This window comes from Ailuropoda melanoleuca, chromosome 18, assembly GCF_002007445.2.
Source record: "Ailuropoda melanoleuca isolate Jingjing chromosome 18, ASM200744v2, whole genome shotgun sequence".
Lineage (NCBI taxonomy): Eukaryota > Metazoa > Chordata > Mammalia > Carnivora > Ursidae > Ailuropoda > Ailuropoda melanoleuca.
In genome coordinates, this window is record NC_048235.1 from 34,482,386 (window position 1) to 34,502,966 (window position 20,581).

The 20,581-nt window shown below is 52.7% G+C and overlaps 1 protein-coding gene and 1 long non-coding RNA gene across 2 annotated transcripts; both read right to left on the reverse strand.

Moving 5' to 3' along the window:
* Positions 1-327: 327 nt before the first annotated feature.
* Positions 328-5,009, reverse strand: ZNF703 (zinc finger protein 703). Its single transcript, XM_034647594.1, has 2 exons — positions 4,220-5,009; positions 328-3,229 (listed from the first exon to the last, which is right to left on the reverse strand). Exons 1-2 carry the CDS (start codon positions 4,460-4,462, stop codon positions 1,694-1,696), a joined length of 1,779 nt encoding a protein of 592 aa, XP_034503485.1. The 5' UTR covers positions 4,463-5,009; the 3' UTR covers positions 328-1,693.
* A 7,588-nt stretch (positions 5,010-12,597) lies between these two features.
* On the reverse strand, positions 12,598-19,761 carry LOC117797079. Its single transcript, XR_004621930.1, has 3 exons — positions 19,316-19,761; positions 14,678-17,466; positions 12,598-13,531 (listed from the first exon to the last, which is right to left on the reverse strand). It is a non-coding gene; the product is annotated as an uncharacterized LOC117797079 (long non-coding RNA).
* Positions 19,762-20,581: the final 820 nt, after the last annotated feature.

Genomic DNA, 20,581 nt, shown 5'->3' on the forward strand with positions numbered 1-20,581 from the left:
CAGAGGAAAAACCTCATTTACACACTCCCTCCACCCTGTCCCCAGGAAATGTCAAGGACTTTGAAGGGAGCCTGGGAGCTAAATAACCAACTGGAAAAAAAAACCATAAAGGCAGTTTTACGTTATTTGTAATGCGTTGGCAGAAGTTTTGTGTTTTTTTCCTCCCTGCCCCCCTTCTTGAGGAAAGGCATTAAACTCGACCTTGAACGGAAATCTCAGAAGGAAACCATAAGGTATTTAAACAAGAATAAAAAGAAGGACATCTGCTCAGGTGTCTGGAAGTGGGACATTGGGTGAGGCAAGAGAGAAACACACCACGGTGTGAATATAGCCAAGTATTCCATTTATTAACAAAATAAGTCTTACCAAGGGAGAGCTCTATTCATCCCAGACAGGCCCCACAGCCCCCGCACTGCTGCATAAGACCAGGAAGGGAGGGAAGGTGTGGGAAGAAGACCCAGGGGTCAGAGACTTCAATCCCAGTCACTGAGGGAGCCCACGGAAGCCCACGGCCAACTTTGGGGATTCTGTTGGGTCAGGCCTGGGAGGGGGTGATGGGGCTACTGTGATCCGTGTACTCCCCGACTCACCAACTGTCCCCCAATGGAGCTATCAAGGTTGTATTGCCCTCTGATATTGCCACTGGTCTGCTTTGGAGGGATCTAGCAAGAAACACTGACCCTACCCCTACCGCCAGGAGAGGGACCACTGCCCAAAAATGAAGAATAAAACAGGACTATCAATGCACTTTGCAAAATATAAAGAGCAAAGTTTCACACCAACAGGGCCTTCTAGGACTTTTAATGGAATAAAATGAGCCCTAAGGGTCTCCCACCAGCAGGCAGTGTGACTACCAGGTGTTTGGGGCCATGAAAAGTCTGGAAGGTAGAAAGGCTGCCAGAGGCCACTTGGGCCTTTCTCTCAGGGGGGAGCCTGCTGGTGGGGTCAGGGCTGTCAGTGCTCAGAGCAAGACAGAGGAGCAAGGCTCTAATTTTGGGGGTCAGGGTGCAGACCAAGGACCCCAGAAGGAGAGGGTTGCAGGGGAGGAATCACAGAGCAGAGTTCTGGGTCAATAGAACACAAGACCTCCTGCCACAAAAGGCGGATCCCTGCACCCCCCAAACGCGTTACAAAAAATATCTCCTCTCTGTTACTTTTACAAAGGATAAAACAGAACCTCAAATGTAAGGAAACAAGAAGAAATGAAGGGGAAAGACAGGAAAAGAGAAGGGGGAAATGTAGTCTTAACGGTTAGGAAGCATGCAAGAAACTCCCCAGGAAGGGAAAACAAATAGAAGAACCCCAGAACCCCAACTCCCCATCCTCCCCTAAAACCAAACCAATCAAAAAAAAAAAAAAAAGCAAAAGAAAAAAAACCTTACATGTAAGAAAAAGAAAAAAATAAAAGAAAGGAAGAGGGGCGGGGAACATGTAGTTATTTGTGTGATTAATATTATTATTTGGGGAACACAGACTTTTTGCATACCATTGACTCGTGTGGGCCATTAATGCACTTATATTCCCAGCTTGTAAGCTAACATTATAGTAAATAAATACACAGTCCGGTGGGGAGGGTCTGGGCAGGGGAATCCCGGCAGGGACAAGCAGAAGTGGAGGTTGCAGCGGCGAGGCGGCGGGGGAAGGGAGGCGAAGGGGGAAGGAGAGGAGAGCTGGGTGGGGGCAAGAGCTGTAGTTACTGGTATCCCAGTGCGGAGGCTGAAGCTAGTCTCTGTCCGTACAGCGCATACGGTGAGTAGTAGGGTCCGGCTGTGGGGAGGGAGGGCACGGCCAGGCCCCCAGCTGTGGATAAGTGGCTCTTGCCATAGGGGTGGTACCGGCTTAGCCCCAAAGTGTGTGGACTCCGCAATGACAGCGACCCGGGGCTGCCCGGCGCGGTGGGCGGGGGGAGGTGCAGATGGCAGGAGGCTGCGGCCGCGGCGGCCGCGGCGGCGCTGCCCAGGCCCGAAGCCCCGGGGTAGGCGGCCAGAAGTTTCTCCGCGCCCGGTAGGGCCGTGTGAGTCCGTAGGTGGCTGAGCAGCTCCTCCGAGGTGGCGAAGCGCTTGTCACACGGCCCACTGGCTGCCACCCAGTTGCAGCTGTGCGGCAGCGGTTCGTTCTGCAGCATGAAGCCGTAGGTATAGAGCGGGTGGCCGGGGAGCGCGGCCTGCGCCGCGCTGGACGAGAGCGCAGCGGGCTGTAGCGGGTGCCCGGGGTACACCAGCGGGTAGCCCCCAGCCTTCAGGCTGGGCCCCGCGGGGTCGTGCGCGCTGCAAGTGGAGCAGCTGGAGCCGCCGAGGTGCGAGGCGCTGTGGTAACCTCCCAGGCAGTAGGGGTCGCGGCATAATCCCTGCAGGAAGGAGGGCGGGGAGGCCCCGGTGAGCGGGCTGGAGCTGGGGGGCTTGCCGGGTGGCAGGCCCAGGCCCCCCGACAGCTGGCCTCCCACGAGGCCAGACTTGCTAGGATCCAAGCCAGGCACAAACTGAGACGGGTAGCCGGCGTAGGCGCCCACGATGGAGCCGTGGTAGCCGATGCTGGAGGGTGGCAGCGGGAACACGGAGTGGCCCGGTTTGTAGGGGGACACAGGCGCCACGTGGCCGGCCCCCACGAGCGCCGAGGGCGGCTCGGACTTGCGCCCGGAGGCCCCAGCCTCCGCGCCACCCCCGTGTGCGCTGGGCTCCCCACCGCTGCCGCGGCTCACTGCCGCAGCCTCCGGGCTGGGCTTGGGCTCCTGGTCTTTCTTGTCCAGCTCCCCGCCGCCGCCGCCCCCGCCGCCGTTCTTGCAGTCAGAGTGGTGCGGGGAGCCGCCCCGGGAGCCACCAGGCGAGGACGACGACGACGACGCAGAGACCGGCGCTCCATGCGGGGGAAAGGGCGTGCAGGCGGCGCTGGGGACCCTGAAGCCCGCCTTGTCTCCTGGGGACAGGGAGGACGAGGAAGAGGTGGAGGACACGGAGGAGGAACCGCTGTCTTTGCGGGAGTCGCCGCCGCCGGAGCCCTTGGAGTAGGGCTTGAAGCTGGACTTGTCCTCGGCAGGGGAGTCCCCCAGCTGCTTGAGGGCCGCAGACGCGGAGGCGGCGCCCGTGGCGGAGCGGCCAGGGTCCTTCTCCGCTCCCAGCCCGTTGGCCGCCGCCGCTACCGAGTTGAGCTTGGACGAGGGCGGCGGGTCCGGCTTGCCGATCTGCGAGCAAGTCTGGGCCAGCAGCGCCAATGGACTCTTCTTGGCGTCCAGCTGTGGGAGACAGCGGCAAGGGAAGGGGGTGAGACCACCAAACCGACGGAGCAAGCGGGGTGTCTGGGGAGCTGGGTGGGCGCGGAGAGCCCCGGCGGCGGCGCGACAGGACGGGAAGGCCTGGGGGAGAGGGTCTGAGAGCACGGGGCGGGCGGGGCGGCCCGGCAGGGTGGAACTGCGCTCGCAAATTCCACTGGGTCCCAGAGTGCGGCACAGGCCCGGGGAAATGGGGCAGTGGAAGTGGTCCACCAGAGGGAGGCCGCCGCGGGAGCAGGTGACTGGTCCCGAGTAGGGGCTGGGGGAGGGGCTGTGACTCGCCCCCTACCCTCTAATCTCCTCCTCCCCTGTGCCCAGGAGAAAACTTATTCCTTCAGTTTGGGGAACTTCGCTTGGGACGGGTTTCTGGCGGTGGCGCCGCGAGGTAGGAGCCGGGAGAAGCGCATTCTAAAGCTAGGGGACCGTTGGCGCTCTCCTAGTAGCCCCTCCTTCCCGGGGAGGGCGCCCAGGGAAGTGGGAGGAAGAAAGACCTGGGATCGGGAGTGCCGGGGCGTAGTGCGCTCTAACCGGATGGGACAGAGGCGGAGTGGGACGGGGGCGATCCGGCTTCAAAGAGACCAAACCGGTGTATGTGTGTATGTGTGTGTGTGTGTGGGGGCAGTAAAGGCCCAGGAGAGATCATCTCTAGCCTGTAAACTGGGTGCCAGAGGAAAAGTAAAGGACCCAGTGGAGACTCCAAGAGCAAACCCAATCCAAGAGAAAACACGTAGCTCTGAAAGGCGAGTGTGGAAAGGGAAACATTCCACGGAGAAGCCTGGGGAGACCCCGGTGGACTCCGATCCCTGTTCCCTCGGTCCCTCGTCAGCCCGTCCGCCGGCGTGGCCGGACCTGGGCGTCGCACCGAGCCCTGGGGCGCAGGGAGTAGGGCCATGGGCCCGGCAGTGGTGGGCGGAATGGGGCCGGCGCTGGGCGGGCAGCGACCAGGAGACTGACCTCAATGGGGCTGACGGGAGTGGAGGACAGCGGCTGCAGGTACTCCGGGTGCAGGAGGTGACCGGTGTGAGCGCTCAGCATCTTCAGGACCCTGATAGGGAGCCGGTTCGCCTGGCGCAGGGGGTCCGCCGGGGGCAAGAGGGACACCGCCGCCGGCACCGCCGGCCTCTTCCCGCCGCCGCCGCTGCCGCTGCCGCTGCTTTCGGGTGTCCTTGGGTTAGATCCAGCGGGCGAATCGCTCATTTGGAGGAGGCAGCGCCACTGGGGGGGCGGGGAGGGAGGGGGAGCACCGGGGAGGCGAGCTCCCGGGGCGGGTGGGCTCGCTCCGCAGCGTCGAGCGCGGTGCAGCAGTCGCTGCGCCTCCACCCCTCCTCCACCGACGCCGCCGCAGCCGCCGCCGCCGCCGCTAACCCCGTTGAGCAACACAAAAACCTTCGCCTCCTCCGAGCCGCACGTCAAATAGCCGCGATCGGCATCCACACTTCAAAGGGATCGCCGCGCCCGCCCAATCGCAGCTCTCGCCGGGACCCCGGGGCGGGGAGAGCGGCGGGCGGAGGCCGGCGCCGCCGGTGGGAGGGGAGAACCTTAAAGGGGCCTCGCCCGCGCGCCGCCGCCGCCTCGGCCTTCACCACCCGCTGTACTGCTCCCCTCCCCCCAGCCGGACCGCCCTTGCCCCGGGGTCCCATAGAGGATGAGACTTCTCCTGGACCGTGGGCTCCGCGCCCTATCCTCCGCTGGCTTTCCTGTCTCTCTCCCCTCTCCCTTACACCGCTGGGGGTGGTGCTGGCCGGGTCAGTCACCCGCCAGCCGAGTGTGTCTGGGGTGGGGCGGATTGGGGTGGGGTGGGGGGTAGGGGCGCAAGGCGCTAGCTCCGCTGCAGCCGAGTCCCAGCCTCTCCTGGAGGCCGCCTGGGGGCGGGCCACGCCTCCAGAGCGCCAGCTTAGCTCCCGCCCTGCTCCGGCTCTGCTCCGGCTCAGCTCTGGCTCTGCCCCGGTCCAGCTCTCTTTCCCTAATTGGCTTCTCTCTGGTGTGCTCACTTGGAAGCGCCCGAGCCCTGGAGGCGTCCACGGCTCTCGGGACGCGGCATCGCCGCTCCAACTACTTTGAGCCTGTCCTGTCCGAAGCCTGCAAGTTTGAAGACTCCCTTCCGGGGTGAGATGGTCGCGACGATGCGAAGTGTCCTAGGCTGTGCCCACCACGCCTGGCGCTCGCTGCCGGCACACTGATTTATAGGTTCGATTTTGGGTGTGTTTCAGGTTTCTTACAGTGTCTGTTTAGAGGCGCACAATTCCCTCACTGCAGCGCGCCTGGCTGCTATTTTTTTTTTGGGGGGGACCCAGGATCACTGGAGGGGTCAGTATCCCAGAGGAGGGGGCGGGAATCTCTTACTCTACGTGCTGCACGTCGATACAGACTCCAGAGTTGCGCCTTCCCATTCCCATCTTTTCTTCTCGTGGGGGAAAATGCATTGGCTTTTCCCAGGGAAATTTTGGAATAAAAACTTTTTGTTAAAAATAACAATACACTCCTCCTCCCTCCCCCCGCTTTTTAGATGAAGTGTGTATTGCCAACATCGCGCTTGGCAAAGATTTTACATAGTCATAAGTACTGACATTCGAGTTCCCGGTTGGAGGATCATCGGAAGGTGAAGCTGGTCCTTTGTGCGCCGGCCTCTAGGGAGACCACTTTCCCGTGCTCTCAGCGGCCAGTGGAGGCGCGCTGGTGTCACTGGCTCCCTTCGAGTACCACTTTCCCAGACCCAATCCATCACACTGATTGTCAGGCCTGTCACTCGGGGCATATTGCTCCGGGACTACCCGTCCCTGACTCTGCCGCGTTGATCTACGCCTTGAAACAACATGAGAACCCAAGATGGGGATAGGTGATTTCAAAGGGATTCTTCAAACGGAAAGGAATAACCATCACGGAAATAACAAATAGCAATCCCGTACCTTTATCATGCTCAGTAAAGGAGACAGCAGGCACCACTCCCAGGCCATATCAATCATACACTAAACTAAACGTACTCCCTGCATCCCTGCTGTTTTTTGGGCAGTATGCATAGACCTCTTAGAAATTACACAGGCTCTTCCTATCCCAGTTTTAATCCTGTAAAGTCAGGTTGAAACCAATGCTAAGGGATGCCCTGGCTGCGAGGTGTCTTCCATATTGCAGCAACAGAGGTACAGGAAGGGGGGTGATCCAATCTATGTGCGGGTCTCTATACTCGCCCCCGCCCCCATGCCAGCCTCTGTGCTTTCTGACTTCACTGCCACTGCCAGCACCACATTTAAAAGTGGTGTTGCAGGGCTGCTGCAACCTACAAGGCTATTTGGCCTTGGGGAAATTGCTACCCACCAAAAACAGAAGAAAGCCTTACAGACTGGAAAAGGGTGGGCCTCTATGGGCACCCTTGAGGAAGGACGAGCAGGGAAGAGAGGAGACCCAGGAGGCAGAGAGAGATGAAAGACTCCTTCTTGATTATTGTAACCAGCCCAGCTGTGAGAGCCAGCCAAAAAATCCTTCCAGGACCCAAGCAGATGTGTGTTAGGGATGATTAATGGGAAATCAGTTGGGAGCAAAGGGGAGGTGAGAGAGAAGAGGAATTTGGAAGGAAAAGAGGGGTAGGAGGCAGCAGAGAGGAGAGAGGGGAGAATAGAGGATGACAGAATATTTAGAGGAAAAGAGAAGAAAAAGGTAGTGAATGATGGAAAGGAAAGGGGGAGGTGAGAATCGAATAGGCAGGCTCTGGGTGGAAGGTGAGTGGTGTACCCGGGTAGTATAATACATTGTCCCTTAACACACATAGGCACAAAGCCACACCCATGTTCTTAGCTCACAGCAGCGATCACCGATAGAAACAGTGCATGCCTGACAGCACTGAGGCCACACCAGGCCTGTTTCCCCTCTCCTGGAAAGCACTAGCAAGGGAATGGGGACACCTTTCCTTGTGGGGTGCTGGTGAGAGCAGCAGGGCTTCTCTGGCTGAATGCACCCAATTGCCTTAGGAGAGAGAGAAAATGGGATACCACTCTTAGCCAGGCCAGAGGCCTAAATAAAACACAACTAGACGATGACTACAATCAGTATTTGACATTCACTTAGCTGAAGCGCTAACCTATAGGGTCCTAATGGGGGCCCCAGGGGCCTACAGCAAGGGCAGTGTTCAAAGGAATGGCTTGCCACCTGGGAGAGAATAAGGCTCAGTATTCAGTTGGGCCATATTTATTGCAGGTCAGCTGCGGGCAGAGCACGGTGCTCTAGGGGTGAGGCTGGAAAGCCCAGGTAAGATGTTGTACAAGACATACGGCCACATCCTGGCCTTGCAGAGAGTGGTAGATGTATGGTTAAGGGGTTGAAGGCTGCTGGAGGATGGCCCATGCCATTCCGCATGTCAGGCCCTCCGTAAGCCTTAGGTACTGTTCTCCCCATGTCCAGCTGAAGAAGAGAGTGAGGCTGGAGAGGTTAGTCCTTTGCCCAAAGTCACTTGACTGGTAAGTGGCGGAGCGGTCACTTGGAGTCAGGTCTTCTCAGAGCCAGGCCTTTGAACCATGCACGTGGTGGGCCTGGGCATGTCAACCTCCCTTCCCTTTTCCCCAGGTGTGAAATTTAAGAGTGGCCTCCTCAGAGTCAGGAGGCCAGAAGCAGACAATGTGTGTACACATGTCCAGCCCTTGGCACAAGGAGAGGCCCAGGTAAATGGTGGCTGTGATATATGCCTCTGTGGGACGGGCGCTCTGGAGAGCAGAGACTCTCAGCACTGGGGACCGCCCACCCACAAGACCCACGCTGTCCCAGAATTCGACCAGAAATGAGAGCAGCGCCCCACCGCCCCCAGCCTCCAGTCAAAATGTGTCTTTTTAAAAAAAATGCCCCCCACCCCCCAAGCCATCAAGAAAATCCTTTAGGAAATTCTGAATATTTATAGATTTTTTTTCACTACTTCAATTTACATAAAATTCACCACCAGGAGAAAACGCCTGAGTCAGGCTGAGAGCTAGAAGTGGTGGATTTGTTGTGCGGGGTTAATGTGGAGTTTTCAGTCCTGGAAGAGGCAGAATTGCCTGAATGATCGCCTCTCTCTGCATAACACTCAAACCCTAACGGCAACAACATGAAATAATATCTCACTGGGTAACTATTTACTTTTTTTTTTTTTTTTTTTTTTTTTTTTTTACAAGCTGTAAGAACTCTGAAAAGTCGGCCTCATAGAGAACTTGGTTTTCCTCCCTGGCGCTTAATATCTTTCAGCGGCTGGCAATTACTGCCTTGGCCAGGAGCCCTGATTTAGAACACTGTGCTCAGGGCCCTTCCTCCGTCTGCCCCATCCCCAGCTTCAGACACAGCCTGGGGCAGGAGAGGGCCTGAGGGGCAGGAACAGCCAGCTTTGCGGGGAGCCTGCGCCAGGAGCTCCCTCCTCTGCGCTCTCAGGGTCCAGCACTGTGTCCTATAATTACACTTATCACTCGGTATCTGCCCTCGTTTGTTTGCTTGCCCATTCTCCCACCGGACTGTGACTGCTTCTGAATTGTCCGTTGCCTCCGTATTCTTACTGCCTGGCAATAGCGTCCCAGTAGCCTGCACCGAGAGCCCAGCACTATCACAAGCACTTTGCCCACAGTAATCTCATCTAATCCTTACAGAAGCCCGAAGAGATGGGTCCTCTCTTACCCCAGTTCACGGCGGAGGAGGACGCGGGGTTTAAGTCACTGGCCCCGAGTCCCAGCTCCTGAGACGTGGGGCTGGAATGTGAATCTAGGCCGCCTGAGTGTCATAAGTGAATGTTTTGCTGAATGAATGAGAATTTTACCTGTAGAGTGCTGTTTGTTTAAATCTCACCTCACTGGATTCCCACAAAGATTCAGGGTGGATAACTTGGTGTTTCTCAAAATGTCAACAATATAAACATGTGAAAAGTATCTTTTCCCAAATCTGTGTTTCCGAGTTCATCATTCCACCCCTCCCCACCCCCCAACAATTTTCTGAGTTATTTTGGGCAGGTGTTTTCATCCCTTTTGACCGATGAACAACGAGACACTGAGAGTTTTATGGGGGAGCCTAAAGTCACACAGTGAATCTCTGGCCAAGCCGGGGGAAGAGACCCCCCGGTTCTCCTATCAGGGTCCTTTGCGGTGTAGTGGGGAGGTAGCTCCTTTTGATAAAAGAAAGAGGAATTAACTACTTTTCCTCCCCCTAGAATTTCCTTTGGAGATGTGGTGGGAAGGAATGGACAAAAGGAAATGTAGGCTGGAGCTTATCTTCAAGCCCTGGTATTTGATCCGGGTCCTTGAGCAGGGTGCTTTGAAGAAGTGGTTTCATTTATCTCCTATCAGCCCCCAGGGAGATAGGCAGGGCTGGCCTGTGAGAGCAGTGGGCGTAGGTGTGCTTTTGAAGCTCTTCTCCCTTCCTCTGCCCCGCCCCATATGCCCCATACATCAACCTCAGCCCTGGGCATTCACCCTTGACTACTTTGTTCCTTTAGGCCTTCAAATTTCTTAGGGATTCCTCTCAAGTCGCAGATACTGCTGGGAGGAATCCTATTTTAATAGTCAGCCAATGCCTCCGTTATGATTAGCAGACAGTGAGCGTGTCACCCAGGGTGATAACATTTACTGAGCACTTACTGTGTGCCAGACACTGCTCTGAGCTCCTTGCATGTGCTAACTCATTTAGGTGGGCCCCTATGATGCCTGTGTGATAGGCGAGGCACTGAGGCCCAGAGCTGCAAAGTAACTTGTCCAAGGTACACAGCTAGAACGGGGTAGAACCAGGATTCAAACCCAAGTAGTTGTTTTCTAGCCAATTACTGCATGCAGGACAGAGGGAGAAGGAGGCCCCTAGCAGGGAGAAACTGAAAACAAATGACTTTAATTGTTTTCCAGAGCGCTGGTCTTCTCAGTCAGGATTTCCCTTTCATCCCTAGGAAGGACAAGATGGCGGAGAGGAAATGGAGGCAGAGAAGGAAGTGAGGGGTACACACATTTAATTAATTAAACTGGATTGAATTAATTCATTCAATGACTGTTTATTGACCACTTGGTAGGCACAGGCCTGAGGTGATCCCAAGGTGCGTAAGGACCAGAGCAAGCCAGCAGGCACATTCCACGGCTGCTGAAAGGCAGAGCAGCCCTTTCTTTTGAAGGGAAGGATCTGTGTGCTTCTTTTGCAGATTAAAAAAAAAAAAAAGTCAGGAGGGCTGAACTTTAATCCTGCTTAGTACCCCGTAGTTTAGTTACCCACTGTTCTTAAGTGCATTTACTCAAAGTTAAATTCAGATCCACTAACATTTACTGAGTACCCTGTCGGTGCCAGTATAAACCAACCTAGGTATGTTCAGGCCAGAGGAGAGCCAAGGCCCCCGAAAGGGAAGCAGGGAACATGTCTGCCCGCACATCCTGCCCCTATGTGCTAAGCTTCCACCAGCTGGAACCAATGGGCACCCCAGGCCCTCCAGAAGATCTCGCTTCATAGGCGGCAGGCTGTGAGAATGATGTTTCTCTGATCCCCACCTCTGGCAGGTAAGCCTTTAAACTTGCCAAAAGCATGCACCTCTCTGGGCTGGGCCCGCCACGGCCTGGGCTGTGCGGCTTCAGACTCATTTCAACGGAGACAATTAGAGAAAAAGGGGAGAGCGGCTCAGGCAGTGGCTCAATTATCACTGGGTTGTATTTGATGAAACGGAATTCCAAGATGTCAGAACAATTTCAAGGAGTGTTTGTTTCGGTGGCCCTCTGCCAGCCTCTGCTCAGAGAAGGAAACCCAAGAGGCTGGGTCCCCACCGAGCCCCTGGCCAGAAGTATCCAACTTGGTCCATTCGGAGTGGGGATTTACATAATGGACTGCCTCTGAACGTGATTTAAATTACTTTTTATTTTATTGAAAAATGCATTTATTTATTTATGATGAAGTGCATTCCCATGGCGCCAAATTCCAAAGCTATGAGAATGTACAGTGAAAATACATCCCTCTTGCCAGCTTGTTTGTCTCCCCAGTGCATCAATGCTATGAGTTTATGGCCCATCTTTCCAGAGATCTTTTGTATATATATTAGCAAACACATGTATATTCTTTTCTTTTATAATTCACAAATGGTGACGTATTAAAAAAATTGTTCTGCATTTGCTTTTTTAAAAAAACTTAATATATTTTGGTGGTCGCCTCACGTCAATTTATTTTTTTTAGTTTCCTGGCTTTGTTACACAGATGTGTCACAGTTTATGTGACTGGTCCCCTCCTGGTGGACATTCGGATGCTTTCTAGTCTTGCTGCCGCAGTGATTTACCAGATATATGTATATGGGTATATCTAGAATACGGATCATTTTCCATGTGTGCTAACAGAACTACAGGGTGATATTTCTAGGAGTAGAATCGCTGGGGGCAAAAACTACATCTGCTCAAAACAAACTCCCTTTAAGAAGGTTGGGAGGAGAGACTTGGGGTGAATTAGAAGTTCAGCCAAGGCACTCAGGCAAGGAAACATGGGGGACACCTCCAGGACCTTCTGGTCACATTCATTTGGAGAACCTGAAAGGCCCATTTCCATCTTTGGTTTAAAAAAAAAAGCATGCTTCTCATGACCCTGCCATCTCCTCTTCCCACCTTCTCCCTCATTTAGTAAGAGAAAAAGGAGGAGAAGAATATTCAAGTCTGGCCTAAAATTTGAATCTAAGATATTGGCAAATGCATATTTTAACACAGCCAACTTTCCAATTAGTGAGCCCCAATAAGAACACTGTATCATCCAGATCTTTCTTGTTTATGCTCCCTGAAAGGCAAAGGTTTGTGTCAAAGACAATGCATAAGATGGTTTTGGTAACGTCAGTCAAGGCTCATCTCCAGACCTAACCACGAATTTTCAGAAGGAGGCCTGTGAAGGATTGCTGCATCAAATCGTGAGATCAACAATTACTGTTGGTCGTGTGCTCACCAAGGCAGTTTTCATTTTCTTTTTTCTTTTTGAAGAGGTATTACCTGCAAAATTCAAAGGTACGCAAGGGCATGCAGTATGATTTCCCAACAAGAGTTGCAGCTTTTCGTGGCCAAGACTCACAGCAGGAGTGCTACTCTGGTCCCCTCACATCCTGTCCTAGGCCTGGGCCTCAGAGTCGAAGCTCACTTTTCCTTAGTAACCTTGACCCTGGGGCAACGGGAAGAACCATCGGGACCAGGCAGAGTGTTGACGAGCTCTTGAAATCGGGATAAATTTACATTCCAGGAGGTCTGAAGTAAAATTCGAACATCTTGAAGAACTTTCCTCAGGCATCCCGAGGCGGCTCTCGCCTGTCTCCCAGGGCCTGTCATTGATAAGTTCGACACAACCATCTTCTGCCAGGCTGTCTTCGTTTTTCTCATTTATTTCCTTAAATAAAGAAATCAGTGAGCAAATGACTGAACAAAAAAACCCCCAAACAACCCAAACAGCCACAGCCAGAAGAACTACATTTCAAAACCATGAGTAGACACAGTCTGCTTTTCCTCTCGTTCATTCCTGTCCTGCGGCAGGCCTCAAGGGGCTCTCCGAGGTCCCTCTCCTCTCTCCAAGCTGGGTGAATTTTTCACCACTGCAGTCAAAATGCATGATGACAATCTTATTTGTGACAGGAGACATGTTTTAAAACAGTTGTTTTAAAACAACTGACAGAGTTGCAAGATGGAAAACGACAAGAAAGTGCGATTTTGTTTTGGAGGGGGTGGGGCGGGGGGATAGGATGCTGGCAAAGGAGAACAGTATTTTCCTTATTAAAAGTTGGAATTCATCCTTTATTTCTGGAGCAAGTCAGGAAAAGCCTCGAGGAAGCAAACTGGGGTAGGGACATGGCATAATGACAGGACTCGGAGGCCTGGACAATTGGGCTTGCTGGGGCTTGCCCTTGACCTGCTTTTCATTGGGCTTTCAAAAGACACAGTGCTATGTGCAAGTGTGCAGGCAGTGTGGGGGCCAGGAGAGAGCTGAGGTCTGCTCCCCAGCCCCACCTCTCCCTGTGTGACGTCTCTAGTCAACTCAACAGGTGTCTGTGAGGCCCCAAGATCCCCGCCCTGGACATGATGCCTCGCAGTCTAGGCAGAGAATGCAAGTTGGAGACCCTCAGAATGGCAAGAGAGCAGTATGGGCTGTTGTACAGATGGCTCTTTTCCTGTGGGTTTAGGGAAGAGAAATAAAATGTTCTTTCTTGCCTGTGTTTTACGAGAAATCTCTTTCCCACGTACAGCCAACTCGGGAAACTATGATCTCCTTCTTACGGCTGTTCCTCCCTACAAGTCTGGAGGGAGAATCACAGAAGCTGAGACCTTACCAGGGTTGACTCTGACCCTACAGGAGAGGAGAAACAGAGAGCAAAAATTAAGAGCAAAGAAGGGGCAGTAGGGAAAAGTTCATTCTAACTTGGACAAGAAAGAAGCTACTCTCCTCACTCTAAGAGTGAAAGTCTCTGGAGCTGGTGACAGGGCCCAAGGCATGCATGGAAAGGAATTGAAATACTCCTGGCTCATCTTTTTAGAAAGCTTTTTGCTTGTTTGTTTTTGTTTTTGTTTGGGGCCTACGTGTCATGGGAAGCAGCTAACTGCTGAAGGATCCTTGACTCTTTCTTCCCTTGATTTTTGGACGTGATCATGTTGACATGAGATCCACCGTATTAATTCAGCCAGCTTGTCTCTTTTCAGACTGCAGTGATACAGCCCAGGTCTGCAGGGTCTGCGCCCAGGAGCCTGCTTATTCCCAGTGGCAGGGCTGGGCTCCCCCTGACCCTTCAGCTCAGACCTGGGCAGGATGCATAGTTAAAAAACACTGACCGCTTCTTCCTTGGGGACACGGATGCAGACCTTCTTAGAACACACCCACCACCTCAACCACTGTGCCAGCAAAGCAGGAGATTGGTGTCTTAAACCCCAATGTGTTTTGCCAAATCAGAGAGTGTTAATACCCCTTCCTCCCCCACTCTGCATGGATTGGATTACTTAAAGCATCTTTTCAGAGACGTCAGCAGTTTAATAGAGGCAATAAGTCAGGGCTGCCCTTGTGTTTTATTTTTCTGCCAGTATTTAGTTAATTAAAGAATGCAAATTAAAACACCTTAATTTATATAATATCAATATCAACGCCTTAAAACATTTGGCATAACTGCTCCAGCACATCCCTTACATAAACTCTTCAGAGCAGTGCTAATAAAAATGAAAAAAGGTTGTAAATCAAATTTAATTTATTCATCTTCTGTTTGGTACAAAAGCAGATGCCAAACTCAAGTTATTTATGAGCGCGTCATAATAATAGGCATTTTTGTTGGTTGCAAATGACAAAAAAGGTTTTTCCTACGGAGGTGTGTTTTAATTGTCTCTAGGTGCAGCTGTTTTCTGGGCTCTGATCTCTAAGATTTATAATTTTACACCCCTATCTTCAGAAAAAAAATAGATTTAGATATCGAAAAGCGTAACGAGCCTAAAAATGGCAACATCCACTCACAAAGGCACCTGCAACCATCCATATGTAGATAGACATACACGCCATCCGCCCTATGGAGTATAGATCTTCAGGTGAGATAAAAGGCTGGTGATTTATATCCGATTTCTTAAATATTCCATTAAGAGGATTATCTCATAGGAGGCTTAGGTGCAGACAGTGTCGGAAGGGATTTGGGGCGCAGCTGCTTTCTCGGAAGCCTTGGAGATGAACTACACGTACGTGAATGAATCGCTGAACAACCATTTTTGACTTTCCCCGCCTTTGTTGATATATTCCTTCTTTGTCTGGTGGATCCGAGCATAGAATACATTTTATTCAGGCTTGGAGGAAGAACAGTAGGCTCCATTCAGGGGTACTGAGGGATGGCGTGTTCCCCCTGCTTCCCGTGGCAAAGCTCCCTGTGCAGTCGTCCTTCTCAAACTGCCTTGCTCACCCAGCTTTCGGCTCTGCTCTGCTCAGACAGGTCTCAGGGCATGTGGGAGAGTTGAGAGAAGTTTCAGAAAAGCCCTCTCCACCCTGATCCCATCCTGAAAAACCCAAGCAAATTCACAAACATGACTCTTGAGCCGGCCCGTGGCCTCCCGACTTGGGAAGCAAAACCCCCGTACAATACCAGGCCCTGTTCTATCCATTATCTTCTATTACCCTTATCATGTGAGTATTATGAGCTGGGCAGAAGAGGTCGAATACTTGGGTTCCTCCTGTGGGGAAATGGTGGGCTGAAGTGGCAAGCGGCATCTTTCTGTGACCTTGACACCTGTGAATCCTGGGCTGCCACGAGGGTTGTGGGGAGACCACAAAACCCCAGACAAAATACATCTTAGGGGTTCCCTTTCTGATGTTGAAAACAGCGACACACCTTTTACGTTGCTGTGTTTGGAGCTAATGGGGTGCTTTCCCTTGCCTCAGACTCACTGCAATAGTGAGCTAGAAACTTACACTCTTTCAAGTACATGCTTCTTGGGGGGGGGCAGTACCAAGGAGAGCCAGAGAAGGTCCTAGAAAAGTTCCCTGCCTCCAGTCCCTGTAACTTCCCAAGCTCCTCTACCTTTCCACTCTGTAATGTCTCAGTGGGTTATAGGAGAAAACAGAGTCTGGTGTGACAGATCGCCAGCTCGAGGCGGCCTGCTGAGCTGGGCACTGTATCAGGACCCCGAGCATCAGAACGGCTCTGGGGCAGTACTGGGGGCAGTGCCGTGGGCAGTCCCTGGGGGGGGGGGTCCGCGTACACATCCCCACGTGTGATCGTGGCCGTATTCTTGCTCCGCGTCATCTTTAAAAGCTAATTTTGACCTTTATTGATGCCCCTCCTACCTCCATAAAAGATCTGAGGTCGCTTTCGATTCAAATCGCAGATACAGTAGAAACTGAAGCCATTAGCAGAAAAGTAACAAGATCGGAGCCAAGTACAAAGGAGGAGGGGGAGGAAGAAGCAGAGTTATTATACCAGAGGGGGAAGAAATTTAGATTAAGGAAAGCTAATGCAATTGAGAACAAAACCCAGCTCCTAACTCCTGGTAGCTGAGCGTGGTGGTGGGCGACTGCCAGCTATTGTAATAACTGTAGGTTATTGCACCTCAAAGGCAGGTTTTAAATGCCTCCGGAGCATTCCGCGGCCCTGTGAGCTTGGTCAAGCTCCTTCAGCTCTCTGAAGACATCTGTTTCCTCATCTGTAAAGTGAGGATTAACTCACTCCTCATGGGGCTTTTGTGAGAATGCATTTCAGCAATGGCAGTGGCTTTCACTTAGATAGCTACTCTTGTAAGTGTTTTTATTTTAATTTAATTTTCTTTATTTGAGAGAAAGAGAGAGAGAGAGAGAGAGCATGAGCAAGGAGGAGAGGCAGAGGGAGAAGCAGACTCCCCGCTGAGCGGGGGAGGGGTGCTTAACCGACTGAGCCCCCCAGGCACCCCTCTAAGGGTTTTATGTAGACATTTAAAACATTTTAAAACATCTCTGACGTTGATATAAAGCATTGTGTCACAGATTGTCTCTTCTTTCCTTGTTGGATCTAAAACCCCGGTGCATTGTGGACTAGATATGTTATTGACCCATTCAGCCCTCACAATAACTTTACGAGGCAGATGCTCTTTTTGTCCCATTTTACAGATGAGGAAACGGAGGCACAGAACATTTAAATGACTTCTCTGAAGGCTGTGTGGCTGGCAAGCAGTGGAGCTGGGAATGTGATCTCAGGCTTTCTGACTTCACCCCCACACTATACTGCTTTTCGACAACCGTTTCAGCAACATGCGTTTCAATGAAATTTCAGCGGTGGGCACCAGGGATATAAGATGAAAAGATGCATACTTGCCCTAGAGGACTGGACTCCAGTGAGGACCCCGACATGTAAACAGACCACATCTTGAGGTATTCAGCGTGCATCAGTGGAAATCTGTCCCAGGCATAGAAGCAGAGAAGGGAGAGATGATTGTTCCTCTGAAGACTCTGTCCTAGGGTTCAGCTCTGCAGTAGCGACTACCCCTCCAGCAGGTCAGGAGAAACTCTGTGTTTTCTTGGCTTCGAGATGATAGGCAATGGACAACTTCAGTGAATGTGTTTAAATAGTGGAGAACAAAATGCATGGGGCCTCGCCTATGGCCATGTCACGTATGGACACTGGAGAAGTGCTGGGGGCAGCAGATCTTAGGGGGGCATCACACTCTCAGGAAGGCTTGGAAGTGGCTTTTGGGACAGAGACCAAGGGAGACGTTTGGCCTCCCAAAGCTAGGCTGGAGGCTCCGTCCTTGGACACCCAGACCAGGTAGGTGGAGGTCCGGGGGGGGGGCCTGAAAAGAGAAAACAAGGGAGGGAAACAAGAATTAATCACCTGTTTGGAGTAAGAAAAAGCAGCTTCAAAAGGAATGGGAGAGTTGTCTCTGGGATGCAGTGAGGTGTGGTGAAGGAAGGAGCTGACTTTGAGGGAGGATATGAGAATTTGGGCCGTGATTTTGCCTCTTGGAAGCACATTATCCTTTGAGTCTCAATTTTATCATCCGTCTAAATGGGCATAAGGACAACACGCTTATTACCTCACACAGTTATAGGACCAATTAAGATAATATATGTGAAAGTGTGTTCAAACTAAATGATGCTAGGCAAATGTGAGTTATTATTGTTGTCTTTCTGGCCAGGTACTTGCTCTCTCGTTTCCAATTCCTTGCTCTATGAGCTGGGACATGTCACTACAGGGGAAAAAGAGAAAAACGAGGCTTGACTTAGAACTTGAAGCTTCTCACTGACACCCCCCACCCCCAAGTGAGGAAGCTTGGAAGCCCTACCCTTACAGTTCAGGGACTCTGCCCCCTGGGTGGCGGTGGGTCCTAGCCTTCACTACTCCCGGCCACCTGTCCCTGGACCCCAGCCCAGCAGCAGCAGGTGAGCTGACAGCACGGGGAGAGCTTTGGGCATGTCTCCTTCCCCGCCCAAGTCAAGTTCAGCAGCCAGGAAGTCAGAACTTAACAACACAAAGCAAACAAAACCAAAACAAATCCATTCTGACAAAACTTCCCTGAGAAAGGACATTTCCTAATATTTCAAGCAGAATAAAGCCTATATTATGAAAGCCTCTTCTGGACCAAAGGAGAACGGGCTGGAAGCCCCGCCGGCCCTTAGTCACGGAGGTCTGTGGCCCCTGCCCGTTCCCTGGAGGCCTGGCCTCCCAGGCCAAGGGTGCCCCGATCTGAAGGCCCGACAGGGGCAGGGTGGCTGTCCGGGGACGGGAGGGCACCGGTGTTCACAGGCCCCTCCACGGACCGCAGGCGCCGACTCCACCTTTTCTGGCCTCTCCCGAGAGGGAGAAGGAAGGAGGAAGTGGGAGGAGAGAAGGGAGGGGGAGGAGGAGGCGGGGAGGCCGAGCCGAGCGCGGGTTCGGGGAGACGGAGGAAGTGAGGCGCGAGAGGAGGAGGTGGGAGCCGGCCGGCCCGGCGAGGGGCGGGGAGAGCGGGGTGGCCACCCTTCGCTCCCGGCCCTCGCCCTCCCGCGAGCCGGGCCTGCCCCCCTTGGCAGCAGACAAAAGGCCATTTCTGAGTTACACCGAAAATGTGCTACTTTGCCAGGGGGCTGGGCCCGGGCGGCCGGGCCCAATCGTGGGCCGAGCGGAGCGTCGGCGGAGGGGGGCTGTCAGTCACCGGGAGCCCTCGGTGAAAGGGGCCCCTTGTCAACTTCCCCTGCCTTTGAAGTGACTGGGATGGAGGTGCTCAATTAAAAGCCTATCAGTCTGTAAGTAAATCAACGCCTATCAGGCTTGTCACATCAAACAAACGATTATTACCCCAGCCCGCCCACCCCATTAATCTGGCTGTTCGCTCTTGACGGCTCAGGGTCAGGGCCCCGTAAATCCTGCACTGGATCGCCGCCACCTGGATCGGGATGAAAGCGGCGGCGCGGCCCGGCGGCGCACTCAGGCATCTCCCCGCGGCCCCGCGAGCGCGGGCGAGGCTGGGCGCCCCGGCACCCGGGCCCGGCCTGGGAAGAGGTCTGTGGCGGGACGGACGCACGGAGAGTTCGAGCCGCCGAGTGACCGAAGGAGCCACGGTGCGCAGCAGTGGGGACAGAGAGCCTGAGACGACACATCAGGATAGAAGTCACTGGAAGAAGAGGCCCGAAGGGGTTGAGACAGGTGCCATAAAAACTCACCCAGAATGTTAAGAACCAATGGACGCCTCTAGAAGACCAGGAGGGGTTCTGGATGGCACTTCTCAGACACTGGGTTCTGAGTCTCAGAGTCAGAGAGTGAGCTGTTTCCCCAGCAGCCCCCAAATGTCACTTAGCCGAGTGAAAGGTAGTAGGGAGGGCGCAGAAGCTCTCGGCTTTGCTAAGCGATGCCCTGGATCGGACCTCACAATACCTGCTGGTCAGAACTTGGTCTTCTGCAACAAAAGGATATGAACGCACGGACTGGAGCGGGTGTCAGGTTCTGATCACTCTCCTGAGCGAGTGGCTAAGAAACACTTTGTTCCAGCGCATTTCTTCTAGGCTCTGTGGGTGGTTTTGTGGATTCTTTCTGCTCTGAGATCAAACTCTGGCTCTCCCCACTCTGCAGACCAGAAAGAAAGGCGGGGTAGGGAGAAGAGGAGATGAGACAGCTGTATTTTGGGCTGGAAGGAGGAGCTGGGTAGGAGGTGAAGGGCAGGGGAGGAGTCAGGAAGAAGGTCGAGTTTCCAGCAGAGGAAAACAAGGCCTGCTTTTTAAGGGAAGGAAAGAACAGTCTTTCCTCAAATGGCTGTTTCCAGAGCTGCCCCAAGGCATAGCTCACTCTAACTGGTGATGTTTCATATTTAAGAAGGCCATCGCAGGCTTTCCCGGTTGACAGGATAACATAGTAAAGAAATCAAGATATGAAGTGGAGCAGGCAAAACTGGAGAAGAGAACTTCTTCCCCCGACCCTGTCATGGACCTTGACGCCCCCCCAGTCTAGGTGACTTCTTACTAGGCAAAGAAAGAAAATTCTAAAGAATGAAACAGGACCTCAATGAACACCATATGCAAAAATCAACAAAATGGATTAAAGACTTGAATGTAAGACCTGAAACCTTAAAACTCCTAGAAGAAAACATAGGGAGTAAGCTCCATTACCTGGATTTTTTTTTTTTTAATTCGACACCAAAAGCAAAGGCCATAAAAACTAAAACAAGCAACTAAAAAGGTTCTGCACAGCAAAGGGAAACCACCAGTGGAATGAAAGGGCACCCTACTGAATGGGAGAAAATATTTGCAAATCATATTTCTGATAAGAGGTTAATATCCAGAATGTATAAAGAATTCAGACAGCTCTATTGCAACCCCCCCACAACAAACCAAACCAAACCAAACCAAACCAAACCAAACCAAACCAACAATGAAAAACCCCAAACTATCCAATTAAAAAATTGGCAGAGGAACTGAATAGATATTTTTCCAAAG